The sequence below is a fragment of the Nerophis lumbriciformis genome, linkage group LG26 (assembly GCF_033978685.3).
Source record: "Nerophis lumbriciformis linkage group LG26, RoL_Nlum_v2.1, whole genome shotgun sequence".
NCBI lineage: Eukaryota > Metazoa > Chordata > Actinopteri > Syngnathiformes > Syngnathidae > Nerophis > Nerophis lumbriciformis.
The window spans coordinates 23,241,861-23,258,155 of NC_084573.2; the positions used below are offsets into that span (position 1 = coordinate 23,241,861).

Sequence of the window (16,295 nt, forward strand, 5' to 3'; positions counted from 1 at the left end):
GTCGGCTCTATTGATAACCTCACTAACAACTTTGACAATGCCCTGCGCAAAACCATTGATAGTATAGCACCGCTAAAACAAAAAAGGGCCCCTAAAAGGCGCACCCCATGGTTTACAGAGGAAACCAGAGCTCATAAATTATCATGTAGAAAGTTGGAACGCAAATGGCGCGCGACCAAGCTTGAGGTTTTCCATCAAGCATGGAGTGATAGTTTAATATCGTATAAACGCATGCTTACCTTAGCTAAAGCTAAATATTACTCAAATCTCATCCGCCTCAACAAAAACGACCCTAAATTTTTGTTTAGTACAGTAGCATCGCTAACCCAACAAGGGACTCCTCCCAATAGCTCCACCCACTCGGCAGATGACTTTATGAATTTCTTTAATAAGAAAATTGAACTCATTAGAAAGGAGATTAAAGACAACGCATCCCAGCTACAACTGGGTTCTATGAACACAGATACAACTGTATCTATGACGGATACTGCAATACAAAATAGTCTCTCTCTTTTTGATGAAATAACATTAGAGGAACTATTACAGCGTGTAAGTGGGATAAAACAAACAACATGTTTACTTGACCCACTTCCTGGGAAACTTATCAAGGAGCTTTTTGTATTATTAGGTCCATCAGTGCTAAATATTATAAACTTATCACTTTCCTCTGGCACTGTTCCCCTAGCATTCAAGAAAGCGGTTATTCATCCTCTGCTCAAAAGACCTAACCTCGATCCTGACCTCATGGTAAACTACCGACCGGTGTCCCACCTTCCCTTTATTTCGAAAATCCTCGAAAAAATTGTCGCACAGCAGCTAAATGAACACTTAGTGTCTAACAATCTCTGTGAACCTTTTCAATCCGGTTTCAGGGCAAATCACTCTACGGAGACAGCCCTCGCAAAAATGACTAATGATCTACTGCTAACGATGGATTCTGATGCGTCATCTATGTTGCTGCTTCTTGATCTTAGCGCTGCTTTCGATACCGTCGATCATAATATTTTATTAGAGCGTATCAAAACACGTATTGGTATGTCAGACTTAGCTTTGTCGTGGTTTAACTCTTATCTTACTGACAGGATGCAATGCGTCTCCCATAATAATGTGACCTCGGACTATGTTAAGGTAACGTGCGGAGTTCCTCAGGGTTCGGTTCTTGGCCCTGCACTCTTTAGTATTTACATGCTGCCGCTAGGCGACATCATACGCAAATACGGTGTTAGCTTTCATTGCTATGCTGATGACACCCAACTCTACATGCCCCTAAAGCTGACCAACACACCGGATTGTAGTCAACTGGAGGCGTGTCTTAATGAAATTAAACAATGGATGTCCGCTAACTTCTTGCAACTCAACGCCAAGAAAACGGAAATGCTGATTATCGGTCCTGCTAAACACCGACATTTATTTAATAATACCACCTTAACATTTGACAACCAAACAATTACACAAGGCGACTCGGTAAAGAATCTGGGTATTATCTTCGACCCAACTCTCTCCTTTGAATCACACATTAAGAGTGTTACTAAAACGGCCTTCTTTCATCTCCGTAATATCGCTAAAATTCGTTCCATTTTGTCCACTAGCGACGCTGAGATCATTATTCATGCGTTCGTTACGTCTCGTCTCGACTACTGTAACGTATTATTTTCGGGTCTCCCTATGTCTAGCATTAAAAAATTACAGTTGGTACAAAATGCGGCTGCTAGACTTTTGACAAGAACAAGAAAGTTTGATCATATTACGCCTATACTGGCTCACCTGCACTGGCTTCCTGTGCACTTAAGAAGTGACTTTAAGGTTTTACTACTTACGTATAAAATACTACACGGTCTAGCTCCGTCCTATCTTGTCGATTGTATTGTACCATATGTCCCGGCAAGATATCTGCGTTCAAAGAACTCCGGCTTATTAGTGATTCCCAGAGCCCAAAAAAAGTCTGCGGGCTATAGAGCGTTTTCTATTCGGGCTCCAGTACTATGGAATGCCCTCCCGGTAACAATTAGAGATGCTACCTCAGTAGAAGCATTTAAGTCCCATCTTAAAACTCATTTGTATACTCTAGCCTTTAAATAGCCCCCCTGTTAGACCAGTTGATCTGCCGTTTCTTTTCTTTTCTCCTCTGCTCCCCTTTTCCTTGAGGGGGGGGGGCACAGGTCCGGTGGCCATGGATGAAGTGCTGGCTGTCCAGAGTCGGGACCCGGGGTGGACCGCTCGCCTGTGCATCGGCTGGGAACATCTCTACGCTGCTGACCCGTCTCCGCTCGGGATGGTGTCCTGCTGGCCCCACTATGGACTGGACTCTCACACTATTATGTTGGATCCACTATGGACTGGACTCTCACAATATTATGTCAGACCCACTCGACATCCATTGCTTTCGGTCTCCCCTAGAGGGGGGGGGTTACCCACATATGCGGTCCTCTCCAAGGTTTCTCATAGTCATTCACATCGACGTCCCACTGGGGTGAGTTTTTCCTTGCCCGTATGTGGGCTTTGTACCGAGGATGTCGTTGTGGCTTGTGCAGCCCTTTGAGACACTTGTGATTTAGGGCTATATAAATAAAGATTGATTGATGATTGATGATAGTTTTGGTTCCTGTCTTGCGCTCTTATTTTGTGGTTTTTAACTTCCTGTTTTTCCCTTTCTTGCAGCAGCTTTACACCTGCCTTCCAGCACTTTTCCCCTCACCTGTTTTCTGTTTGTAATTAGCACTATTTAAGTTGAGCTTGCGACATCATTGGTTTGTGGGGACATTATTCACTGGTGACTGTTGAGTCTTTCAATGCTGAGCTCTAGTACGCACATACTTTGTGGACGCCGTCTGCTCCACATTCCTAGTAAGTGTTTTTACTGTGTATCAGCATTTTGTTTTGTTTCCCTTAGTCTGTCCGTTCAGACACTTCCCTGTTGCTCTCGTTTGTTTGCATTTAAAAAATCGCTACAACCTCTGGTGTCTTCCACGACGCATCGCTTGACAGGTAATTGGGATACGATCTACTCTGCCTATATAGCACTCTAAAAGCCTCCAACAATGTTTTATATACATACTGACGTAGTAGCAGGCACATGTATGAGAACATGAAATATTTACAGTATTTTGGTCATTTTAATATATTTTCTGGGTACATTGATTTCACAGAGCGCAACTTCCACAACATAGAGAGCATTTTCTGTGTTTGCTACCACTAATGGCAGACTTGGTGAGAGTCTCAACGTGTTATGTGGCACTATTGCTAACAGCTTCAAATGGGAACATAAAACTGACTTAGTGTCCGCACTCACTGGGATGGTTGTATCTTTCAGCACTCCTTTTGCTGCTACAGTGAGAAATATCCTCACTTCTCAAAGTGTTTCCTAGTCATGTAAATGGAATTGTTGGTGGTTTTTTGTAGATCAATCCCAAATACTTATGTAGCCACCTCGTACTAGCAGTGTTTTACTATTTCAAATGCACATTAAAGGGAAATGTGTGTTCTTGTCTCACATAAGGATGGGCAAAATTCTCCAAAAAGTGCAGTTCCACTTGATGTATTTATGTACTTTATGTAAAAGTGTATTACAAGTTTTACGATACAGTACACGGTAGACAGGAATCTTTTACTGTAGCACGATTATTTCCCTCAAAATACGACAATTCAAAGCTTCTGGTTGGATCATTTTTGATTCCCCATCTGGCAACACATTCTGCAGATGAAGTGAATGAACATATTGTGGGGATATTAAGGAAAATAATCATAAGCACACTTCAATTGTTCAAAATTGCTATTTTATTTGCTCACATCAGCTTTAGGAAAGTCTGTACTTTTATGGGTACCGGCCAATTTCCATTGGTACAATAGAGTACCGATTTGTATACCTTTGCTACACTTGACGTCAAGTAGCGGACTGCCTCTAGATAAAGTTGCAATTTTCAATACCAACAAAGCGAAAGCATGCCTGATGGAAAGCGCTCAAAAGTAAGGCTCCGCTTTTCAAAATGCGCTAGCTCGATGCTAATTTACATTGGATATGCCATACACATTCTACGGATTAGCATTCCCCGATTTTACATGGCCATTTCAACGCCTCCAAATTTGGTAATTCAAAACTACAACTGAGATGCACATTATAATCAAACAACTGGTGAGTAGTAAGTAGAACATTCACAGTATTACACACACATATGCGGTCCTCTCCAAGGTTTCTCATAGTCATTCACATCAAAATCCCACTGGGGTGAGTTTTTCCTTGCCCTTATGTGGGCTCTGTACTGCGGATGTCATTGTGGCTTGTGCAGCCCTTTGAGACCCTTGTGATTTAGGGATATATAAATAAACGATTGATTGATTGATGATTGATTGATTGAGTTCACAAGTGTCAAATTCAAGGCCTGGGGGCCAGATTGCCCCCCACATATTTTTTTTTATGGCCCATGAACGCTTGGAAATATGTGTATATGTATGTGTATATTATTTTTTTTCCATTTTGACAGAAATATGTACTGCATGAAATAGCATACGTTTTAAACTTTAATATCAAATATTACATTTTCATACTTTCCAAACATTTTTTTTGTCAAAATAAATACTTAAATCTGCTTGAGTTTTGATTTAAAAGCAAATTATCCATCAAATCGAAATTGTACACTGTAGAAATTACAATATATTTTACAGTGGTTTCTACAGTACATTGAAAAACTCTCCCACTTTTTTTTTTTTTCAATGGAAAAAATTAAGTTCACTGTTTTTACAATGTATGGAAAATTATCACTTTTTTTTACGGAAAAGATCTGACTGCTCAGTTACCAGAACTTAAAAAGAAAAAACTGAAACTTTTTCAATTTACAGTAAAATGCTGTCACAAAAAAACCTAGTATATTGTACAGGAATATTATGGCAACTAAACTGTCAGTTTTTCCTAAAAAAAACAAACACCCAGTGGTATTGTTTTTCAATTTACCACAATATGTTGTAAAAAACAGTACTTTACAATAAAATTGTTTGCCAGTTTTGTTTAACAGTAAAATCAACATATTTTATTTCATATATGTATATGTATATATATATATGTAAAAATATATTTGTGTATATATGTATGAATGATAGAGTACCGTACAGGCCAAAAGTTTCTTTATTTTCATGACTATTTACATTGTAGATTGTCACTGAAGGCATCAAAACTATGAATGAACACATGTGGAGTTATGTACTTAACAAAAAAAGGTGAAATAACTGAAAACAAGTTTTATATTCTAGTTTCTTCAAAATAGCCACCCTCTGCGCTGATTACTTTTTCGCACACTCTCGGCATTCTCTCGATGAGCTTCAAGAGGTAGTCACCTGAAATGGTTTTTACTTCACAAGTGTGCTTGAAGCTCATCGACAGAATGCCTATAGTGTGCAAAACAGTAATCAGAGCAAAGGGTAGCTATTTTGAATTAACAGCAATATAAACAATGTTTTCAGTTATTTATATTTGTTGTTACAAGCGACCATAACTGCGACATGGCCCTCAATGAAAACGAATTTGACATCCCTGTTCTAGTTTAGGTTTTGGAACTATCCAAAATGTCTTGAGACAAATAATTAAGGTCTACACCAACTGTATCTCTCTGATCAAATACTCCCTGAAGACTTCAGTCCATAAAGTGCATCCCTGTCTAGTCCCTTACCTGGCTTTAGAGATGTTCCTATTCTCCTTCTTCCACCTGGCCTTGAAGTCGGCACAAAACTCGAACCACAGCATGAAGAAATGACCAGACGTCACTTCCTTGTCTCCCGCCGCTCCAAAGTACACACACAGGTCCTGAAAACTGAGCAGAAGATAAAAATATTACTTATTTTTTGTTTTACTGAGTTACATTTCATTCTCAAGTAACAAGAGTGTTCTTTCTCCAACCTTTTATGTGCAGCCATCAGCTGATGGGACGCTCCAGAATGTTCTTTACGGGCTGAAAGACAGCAGAACATGTTGGTTGTAGACATTTAAACTGTCACGTGACAGGGTTTTTCTCGAATAGTATTTTTTATACAGCAATAATATGATCGCAAAAAGACCAATAGTTTTGTTCACATATCAATGAATAAAACAGTCCACTATCCAGTCCCAACTAGGGATGGGTACCAAAGTCACTACTTTTAATGACACTGACCAAAGTCCGTAGATTTACGTAAAATCATATTTCAAAACTTTTGTTGCGCGTAATGTCATGTCCAGTTGCAGACTAAAAACCGACTCAAACCCTTGGCAAGGAAACAAGCACTCAAGCAACACTCAAAGCGGACTTGGCCAAACCGCCTCAGAGTAATGTTACAATTTTCAATGCCAACAAAAAGTATGCCTGTTTTAAAAAAAACAACTTTGGAACATAAAGGAAGACTCCACTAGCCTGATGCTAATTTGCATTGGATTTGCCATATACATGCTACTGATTAGCATTAGCAATTTTACATGGCAATTTCAACACCTTCAAATTTTGGTAATAAAAACTACAACTAAGATGCACATTACAATCAAACAGCTTGTGTGTAATGGGTAAAATTACAGTTGGAGATGTGTATCGTTCACATTTGAACCGATACGCTACCCATTCTCGATACCTGAGAATCTGTAGTGGTACTCAATGGTAACAATTTTCGGTACTTTTGTGTGTTAATAAACATTGTTTTTGACAATAAAAATCGAATTTTATTGCAGCATTTAAAAATCAGCTGATTATGATAACTACCGTCCAATTGTTATACATCCATCCATCTCTGAGTCTCAATTACACTTGCAAGACCAAGACGTTAGATGGCAGGAGTTTATAGTGTGTTGGCTAGTCAATTCAGTCTTTGCTGTCTCATCTTTTGTTGCGACCTAATAAGTGTTAATACTGTAAGTATTAACGTTTAGTACGTATTATGCACCAGCTGTTTGAGATTGTTACGTGCATCTTAGTTGTAGTCTTCATTTACCACATTTGGAGGTGTCGAAATCGCCATGTAAAATCGCTAATGCTAATTAGTAGCGTGACAATAGCAAAGCCAATGAACTGTATATTAGCTTTAAGATGGCGAATGTTTGAGTCCATTTCTTTGTTGGCATTGAAAATTGCCTCATTATCCAGCGGTAGTTTGGCGGAGTTTGCTTTCAGTGCTGCTGGAGTGATCGTAAAGAGCCAGCTGAGTCAGCCACGTGACGTCAAGTACAACCCGGTTACCGTACCATGGCACCGTGGGGATTTTATGTGAATTGGTGTCCAGTAGGACTGGTGGGATGCCAAAAGAAACCCGGATTCAGTACCCATCTCTACTTACAGTACAAACACTTTGTAGGGCTCAACAAAAGACTAAACTGCCACATTCAGCTTCATGGCAAAGACTACTTCCTTGATAGACAACACATCATTGTCTATACACTACTGCCGTCTAACGCCTTGGAATTGCAACTACACACAAAGTCTACTATACTGTATAATACAGGGGTGTCCAAATTACAGCCCACGAGCCAAGTTCGGCCCACCAGCGTCTCCAAATTGGCCCACGAGTTGAACAAAGCATTGCATTGCAGAGTGCTTTTCAAATTAAGCTTAAATATCAGAGTCTCTGAATGCTACATATTTGCTGCCATATTGTGGACAATGAGTAAATCAGATCAATGACCCTTAAAAGCACTTTGAAAAAAACAGCACAGCTTTTACCTAAATGACACATTCCAAACAACCTTCCCTAGTCATGGTGCAAAAAAAACCAGCAACATAAATGTCAACACACGTGGTCAGACATAAGACAATCTGAACTGTGTAGATATTATGAAAAATGTCCAAACACCATAAACATGTTCAAATATACACCCATTTAAATCCATTAGAGTGCACGATGGGGAGAAATGTAAAACATTCTCCACACTTATCCATATTTGGTGCATTTTAGCTGCTTGATATTTCTGATTTATTACAAAACTTAAAGGTCGTCACTGAAGTAAACATGGTAGGAGTCAAACTCTTAATATCCAATTATATTAATTATTAATCCATCGTGTGTGTGTGTGTGTGTGTGTGTGTGTGTGTGTGTGTGTGTGTGTGTGTGTGTGTGTGTGTGTGAGATAGTTACTTTACATGCTTTTGGCCCAATGACACATTTTTAGCCCAATCCGACCCACAAGTCAAAAAGTTTGGACACCCCTGGTATAATACTTGCAAATGTGACTTCAAATGTAATAAGAAAACAAGATATAACAACCGAACAGCAGAGTTATTTTTATTAAAAATGAACTTTTATTAATAAACATTTATTAACACACACACAAAGGTAGTGAAAATGAGTACCAATATTGATTACCAGGTACTGGGAATTGGTACCATATCGGTTGAAATGTGAAATTTACCCATCACTAGTCTTAACTCAAATCTGAAAGCGTTAAGTTGCTATACATGATGCAGCATTAGTATCGAGCTAACACCTTTTTAGCTATGGAAACATCACATCCTACTGTTGTGGTTACATGAAACAAACTTACTCACCACCGAGAAGAAAAGTCTCCATTCTGTCTTTAAACGGCTGCAGATGTTCTTCAGGAGAGTCCGAGCAGACCTTCTGCACGTCTTTTTCACATCCTTTAAAAACCAAATGGAGTATGACGTCAACTAAATACATATTTGATAGGCATGTTGATCAGTAACCGGAACAATGTTAATTGAAAATACTATTTTAGTGGTTCACTTCTTTTTACACTACAAACATGCTAGAAAATGACACCTTTGCATTACATTTTCAAGGCTGTATTTGAGATTTGAATAATGTTTTGCACAAAAATGTGACTTAAAACCAGTAGAGCTAATAAAGCTTTTGTGATATTTTCTATGAGTCAGACGCAGCAGAGCAAACTAACGCCATCTCAGCGGGAGGGGTTTATCAGCGTGGCTTCCTCCTCAGATCTCACTTATTGAGATCCACCTCGAGATGGCGACGGGAAACTCTGCTCCTCTGGCCCTGCGTCCAATCAGTGCATCAGAGGAGCCAGTCTGCACGGGCCAGCCATAATAGAGGCTGCGCGCCCCTCCAGCCTGACGCTCGATCAACATCTCCCAGATAAGATTACAAAAGAATACTGTTCTCATTTGCGGATTTGTGTAAACTGTTCAGGCGGGTATCTCCGTCTCTGCCGCGTGGTGAAGCTTTTCTTTTGTCTACCTTTTGTGTCGGAGATGTTTGCCGGTGACCCATTGAAGTGGCTTACGGACCCTCACGTAAACACGCGCTCAGATGTGGAAATACTTTTTGTTTGATGCCGCATTGGGTTTCACGTGTCTCTGAAGTGACACTTTTACCTCATTTAGGGGAAGGAGTTCATGTCCTTCCCAGCAGGCGCAAGACATTGATACAATGTTGATTATACGTATTTTGAAACATCGTCGCAAAATAGTTGTATTCGTAAATTGAGACAATGTTGATGTCTAATGTTGGATCCACGTTGTTGTTTGGGAAATGACCAAATTTCAACGGTCAAATCAACGTCACAACCTGACATTGAATAAACGTCTTCAAAAAGCATGTTTTGTTTAACCGTATTTGTTGTGGAATATTAGTCAGAAAATGAGCAAAATATAATAGTCAGATCAACGTCAGAACCCAACATTGATTAAACGTTGTCAAAAAGCATGTTTTGACATATTTGTGTTGTGGAATATTGGTTGGGAAATGACCAAAATTCAATGGTCAAATAGTCAGAACCTGACATTGATTAAATGTCGTCAAAAAGCATGTTTCGACGTATTTGTGTTGTGGAATAATCGTTGAGAAATTAGCAAAATTCAATGGTCAAATCAACGTCAGAACCCAACATTGAATAAACGTTGTCAAAAAGCATGTTTCAACGTATTTGTGTTGTGGAATATTGGTTGGGAAATGTGCAAAATTCAATGGTCAAATCAACGTCAGAACCTGACATTGAATAAACGTCGTCACAAAGCATGTTTTGATGTATTTGTGTTGAATATTGGTTGGGAAATCACCAAAATTCAATGGTCAAATCGACGTCAGAACCCAACATTGTTTAAACGTCGTCAAAAAACATGTTTTGACGTATTTGTGTTATGGAATATTGGTTGGTAAATGACCAAAATTCAATGGTCAGGTTGTGATGATTTGACCATTGAATTTGACATAGAATAAATGACGTTAAAAAGCATGTTTCAACGTTGTATTTGTGTTGTGGAATATTAGTTAGTAAATTATCAAAATGTAATGGTCAAATCAACATCCGAACCCGACATTGAATAAATGATGTTAAAAAGCATGTTTCAACATTGTATTTGTGTTGTGGAATGTTAGTTGGTAAATAATCAAAATTTAATGGTCAAATCAACGTCAGAACCCAACATTCATTAAACGTCATCAAAAACCATGTTTCAACATTAGGTTTGAGTTGCTCAATGTCAGGACTTAATTCAACAATTTCTCAATGTCGTTGCTGGGTTGGCAAAGCACATAGCTGAGGTGGAAGCAGGAATGTGTCCGTCAATTTCAGCTCTGTTAGTTTTGCTGGCACAGCCATACAAAGAAATCCCCACGTAGATGAACACAAGACCAAACTTATAAAACTCATACAAGCTGTCCTCTACTATTAGAATGTGTTAACTAACCAAAACAAAAATTCCTTGTCTAAAATTCGGCTTCCTCGGCATTGGCCTTGGCAGGGTCATGCAGTAAACACCCCAGTGAGACCATTGCAGCGAAAGACAATCTGAAATCCCTTTTTCAAAGACACCTGAGACGTCGACTCTGTTTTGTGATGCCGAACGGAGCGACTTCCAGGCTTATGGACAAAACACGCACCCATGGATTACTGCTACACAAATACGCCTATGCTGTTTCGAGTTTTTGTGTCATATGTGCTTATTTTTGCTCGAGGGTTTTTTGCAGTTTCAAACTTGTTTTTAAACTTTAGTGTTTTGAGTTGCGATTTCGATCAGAGAACCAATTAAACTAGTGAGATGAGGTACTACTGTGAAACTTCCTCTGATGCCGAAACAGACAAATGTTTATATATGCCTTGTTCTCCAATGCATTAAAGTGGTGATGTGAATGTTGCATAATCTGAATTAATCTGTTAACCTAATTTGCATAATTAAATTGTGAATTTACTTCATGAATCTTGCACACTATTTGGTATTTGTACAATATTATATTGTCACTGGAAAAGATAGATTTTTCCCTTTTATATGTAGCCGTCCTAAATGGTTGCTTCTTCACCAGTAGTGTTTTTTTCTTTACAAAATTAATGTCAATACAAAGGTGAAAATGTTTATTTTCCCGTGGCCCCAAATGGGTTGAAAGAAACGGATTTAGTATTTTCTGATTGATACACAGAGCAAAACACAAGCGTTTTACACAAAGCTTGGGGCATATGGAGAGAAATGTGTGTATTTTCATCCAAGCAAAGAAAACAAAAGGTTGGCATTGGCAACCAAAATTATAAAAAGACTTGCAACCCCATTAAAGAATTGCAAAATAAAAAAGGAACACACATTTTCAAGCAAAACACATTTTTAACAGAAATTGTTTTTTTGGTTGCAAATAGTTTTATTTTTATTTTTTTGGGGTTGAAAATATTTTTGTTTCAAATCGTTTTTGGTGGGGAAAAAAGTTTTTATTTTTTTCTTTGCTGATCATTTTTTGGTTGCAAATACTTTTGTGTTCCAAATCTGTTTTGGTTGAATAACTTGTATAAAAAGTAGTAGTTTTTTTGCTTGCAAATTTTTTTTTGGTTATGCATGATTTTGTTGTTTTAAATTCATTCAATTTGTTTTGTTGCACATCTTTTTATTGGTAAGATTTATTTTGTAACAATTTTTTTTCATTGCAAATCATATTTTTACTTTTTTATTTTTATTTTTTATTTTTTGCAAACATTTATTTGTTTTAAAATCTTTTTTTGGCTGAAAATGTATTTGTTCTGAATCAGTTTTTGGTACCAAATATTTAATTTTATTTTTGTCGCTGGCAAATCATTTTCTTATGTAGCAAATCTTTTTTTTTTTTTTTTCTTTTTTTTTTAAATCTTTTTTTAGGTAAATCAGTTTTGGTTGCAAATTATTTTTTGGGTTAAATACATTTTTCTGTTACAAATCGCTTATTGGTAACACATCGGAATTTGGGTTGCTAATGTGTTATTTTTTTTGGTTTAAAATATTTTTTGTTACTGTTATTAAAATATAGATATTTTTTAAATAAAAAAAAAATAAAAAAAATTTTAAGTAAAAAAATCCATGTTTGGTTACAAATCGCATTTTGATTCCAAACCTTTTTTTTTTTGGTTCTACATTCATCATTGTTGAAAATCTTTATTTTTTTTGCACATCTTTTTATTGGTAAGATCGTTCTTTTGGTTGCCAATCTATTTTAGATATATTTTTTTTGCAGTTTTGTTTTTAACTTTTTTTGGTTCTAAATCAAATTTTGTTTGCAAATCTTTTAAATTGTTTACAATTTGTTTGGTTACTTATCGTTTTTTTATCGCAAATACTATTTTTTCTTGGTTAAAAATGCTCTTTGTTTTGCTTTTAGGTAGCAAATATTTTCTTTGGTTGTAAATATTTTTTGGGGTTTAAAATATTGTATGTTACAATCATTATTTTTAGTAACAACGATTTTTGGTTACAAATCGTGTTTTTGTTTCAAACTTTTTTTGTTACGAATCGTTTGTTTTGGTTCCAATTCGTTTTTTGGTTGCAAATCGTATTTACTGTTGCAACCTGATTTTATTTATTTTTTTGTTGAAAATCTCTTCATTACAATTAGGGTTGTATGGTATACCGGTATTAGTATAGTACCGCCATATTAATTAATCATTTTCGGTACTATACCGTTTCTGAAACGTACCGGACCCGCACCCGACCGCGCGCGCGTCAAAGTCACTTACAAGCAGACACAGTGTGTAGACAGAAAAGGGAGAACGGATGCATTTTGGTGTAAAAACTAAAGATAAAGGTGAAGTTATAACACTGAAATGCCCTCAGGAAGAGATGCTTTAAGACATGGCTAGCTAGCTAGCGGCTAACGTCCATCCGCCGTCGGCAGTGTTTTAGCTACTTCTAAATCACTAATCCTGGCGACAAAGTAAGTTTCTTACAAGTATCATCCCTGCAGGATGAGGAATAGCTAAACATGTTTCACTACACACCGTAGCTCACCAGCATCAAAAAGTAAACAAACGCCATTGCTGGATCTACACCTGACATTCACTGTAATGATACAAAGTACAGGCACGTATCTAGTCGATTTTACTATGATTTTGTCGATATTTTTTGGCATCACATCTTTCGTTTAAAAAAAAAAAAAAAAGAAAAAAAAAGAAAGTATATTATGTTTATAAACTCAGGAAATATGTCCCTGGACACATGAGGACTTTGAATATGACCAATGTATGATCCTGTAACTACTTCATATCGGATTGATACCTAAATTTGTGGTATCATCCAAAACTAATGTAAAGTATCAAACAAAAGAATAAGCGATTATTACATTTTAACAGAAGTGTAGACAGAACATGTTAAAAGAGAAAGTAAGCATATATTAACAGTAAATGAACAAGTAGATTAATAATTCATTTTCTACCACTTGTCCTTAATAATGTTGACAAAATAATAGAATGATAAATGACACAATATGTTACTGCATATGTCAGCAGACTAATTAGGAGTCTTTGTTTACTTACTACTCAAAGACAAGTTGTCTAGTATGTTCACTATCTTATTTAAGGACTTAACTGCAATAAGAAACATGTTTAATGTACCCTAAGATTTTTTTGTTAAAATAAAGCCAATAATGTAATTTTTTTTGTGGTCCCCTTTATTTAGAAAAGTACCGAAATAATTTTAGTACCGGTACCAAAATATTGGTATCGTTACATTTAGTTTTTATTGTTAACAAATCAGTATTTTTTTTTTTTGGTTTAAAATCATTTTTATGGTTCCAAATCTTTTTTTGGGGTTGAAAATCGTATTAATGAATCCAAATCGTTTTGTTTGGTTGCACAAAACAACCACACATTTCCCTGCAAATCTAGCGAGAGTGAGGAGCAACAATAATGGTGATTCGAACTGGCAGTACAATAAGAAGCCGCGATGGACGCTCCTGATTGCAGTGGTTTGGGTTGATGGAGCGATTCAACAAAGCTGTGTTGAAAGCTAAAGAAAGCAATCTGCGGCGCACATCTTGGGGCCACACTGGAGCCCGGCTGATACAGCCGAGATGGTTACTGGTCCGTGTAGAGGCCCGTGCAGAGATGGTTTGGATAGTAAAGAAGTGGGATAAGTGGGAAGCTACCTGTGCTGGCGACAGGAGCCCAAAGACGAGAAGATCTGATGGTCAGTAGGATTAGAACTTGGATCTAAAGGGGCGCCAGGCCAGTATCAGGAGCACAAATCCCACTAGTCGCTACATAAACACATGTATACCATCCCCAAGGATTGTTCAAAAAGTTCCTCAGTTTTTATTAACAAAATAAGGTTTTGTCAAAGTAGAGAGGCTTTAGTCCAAAGGATAAACCGTGTGGGAAACCCATTGTGATGAGCTACATTGGGTGGGGGTGTTTGAGGAAAAACTCTGCCAGAGCCAGACTGAGGTTTTTTTTTTCTGTGGGAAACTCTACATGGCAGTGATTGAATTACAAAAACACACAACAAAATGACCACAAGGCGACACACTCCATTCCAGGGATGGATTGTCATAGTTCAAGTGTTTTCCAAGGAAGAGACACCACATACCTGCCAGGTCTCGCCCAAGCCTTCTCAGCTCTGCTTCGAGTTCATCAAAATTGACCTGAGCTGCCAGGAAGACATCCTGAGGTTCAGGAAGTGGGAAACCACTGTTGTCTGTTCCGGCATTCTGGTGGAAACACAATGATCACAAACAGGTTGTTTTTTAAGAAACCATGCTACGACTTTGTGTTGTTATACCTTATCCACATTGTGCAGGTAATATGATACCACATAATCCACCAGGCTGATGCGGTTGTCCTGAAGAAAAGATGGAGGCATTAGTCAGTTGGATTGCTTTTATTAGAAACAGGCATCTGCATGTACTTTCTATTTCCAGAAAAAACGCAGAACAGATTGGAGTTCACATGTAGCTCGGTTCTTGCAACCTTGGAGAAAATCTACAGTACAAAAGTTCGCAAAATTAAGATGGACCACGGCTCTTGGTGTGATCCCAGGAGGCAGAAAAGGCAAGCGCCGTGCAGACAGAAGGTGGTTTGATTAGAAACCCGGCAGAAGAAAACTAACAAAGGTCTGGCAGGAAACTGGAAGGCAAGAAGTTACAAGATATGCATTACCCTGCTCTTGACATCCTTGAGTTTTGGAAGGATCTCCAGGCCAAAGCCGTCCGCCTGGCCTCTGATTCGGCTCCCTCCGTTCATGTGATTGCCCAGAGCCAGCACCAGTCCAAGCACGTCCCTCACGTCGCTCTTCTCCAGCAGAGCCTCCATGTAAAAACACGTAACGGCTATATTATGCAACATGACGTTTTTTAAGAGCAAACATGGGTCGCGAGGGCCTGTTCATGAGCGCCAAACCTGAGGAAAATCACTTTTGAAAGGAGAGGTCGTTTAGAAGTACCGGTACCAGAAAACCCTCCTATCTCTTTCCTGAATTTTTCAGGTACACACCTCAGCGCAATATATTTTGGTACTTGACGCATGTTACAGATAGCATTTTAGCATGCTAACATTAGCATGCTAGATTTTCTAGCTAAATTAGTAGGTATACACCTCAGTGTCATATATTTTGGTATTTCACCAACACTGACTGTAAGCATACTATTGTTAGCCGTTAGCATTCTAATATTAGCATGCTACCATTTTTTTGTAAATTTTGCAGGTACAGGTATAAACTACAGCGTAAAATGTTTTGTTACTTGATGAATGATGCCTGTCCGCATGCTAATGTTGGTACACCAGCTTTGTTCAAGCTAATTTTGTAGGTATACACCTCAGTCATATTTTGGTACTTTATGCATGCTAACGTTAGCAGGCTAGCATTTTAAACACATTTTTCAGGTACATACTTCAGAGTAATATATTTTGGTACTTGACGCATGTTACACTTAACATTTTATCATGCTGACATTAGCATGCTAGATTTTCTAGCTAATTTAGCAGGTATACACCTCAGCGTGATATATTTTAGTATTTTACTAACGCTGACTGTAGACATACTATTGTTACCATGCCAGCATTCTAATATTAGCATCCTATCTTTTATTTGATTTTTTTGAAATTTTGCAGATACAGGTATAAACTTCAGCAGTAAATATTTTGTTACTTG

The 16,295-nt window shown here is 37.8% G+C and overlaps 1 protein-coding gene and 1 long non-coding RNA gene across 4 annotated transcripts in view; one reads left to right on the forward strand and one right to left on the reverse strand.

Moving 5' to 3' along the window:
- LOC140679867 (uncharacterized) overlaps nucleotides 1–16,295 on the forward strand; it is a 32,493-nt gene that overhangs the window by 10,376 nt on the left and 5,822 nt on the right. The gene's annotated exons all lie outside the window — the stretch shown is intronic.
- fmn1 (formin 1) overlaps nucleotides 1–16,295 on the reverse strand; it is a 73,067-nt gene that overhangs the window by 5,175 nt on the left and 51,597 nt on the right. For all 3 annotated transcript variants that reach the window (XM_072916277.1, XM_072916276.1, XM_072916275.1), the window contains 6 exons: nucleotides 15,305–15,451; nucleotides 14,928–14,987; nucleotides 14,736–14,856; nucleotides 8,490–8,582; nucleotides 5,885–5,936; nucleotides 5,658–5,798 (listed from right to left, as the gene is read on the reverse strand). In XM_072916277.1, the coding sequence (XP_072772378.1) occupies nucleotides 5,658–5,798; nucleotides 5,885–5,936; nucleotides 8,490–8,582; nucleotides 14,736–14,856; nucleotides 14,928–14,987; nucleotides 15,305–15,451 (614 nt within the window). The remainder of the gene's footprint in view (nucleotides 1–5,657; nucleotides 5,799–5,884; nucleotides 5,937–8,489; nucleotides 8,583–14,735; nucleotides 14,857–14,927; nucleotides 14,988–15,304; nucleotides 15,452–16,295) is intronic.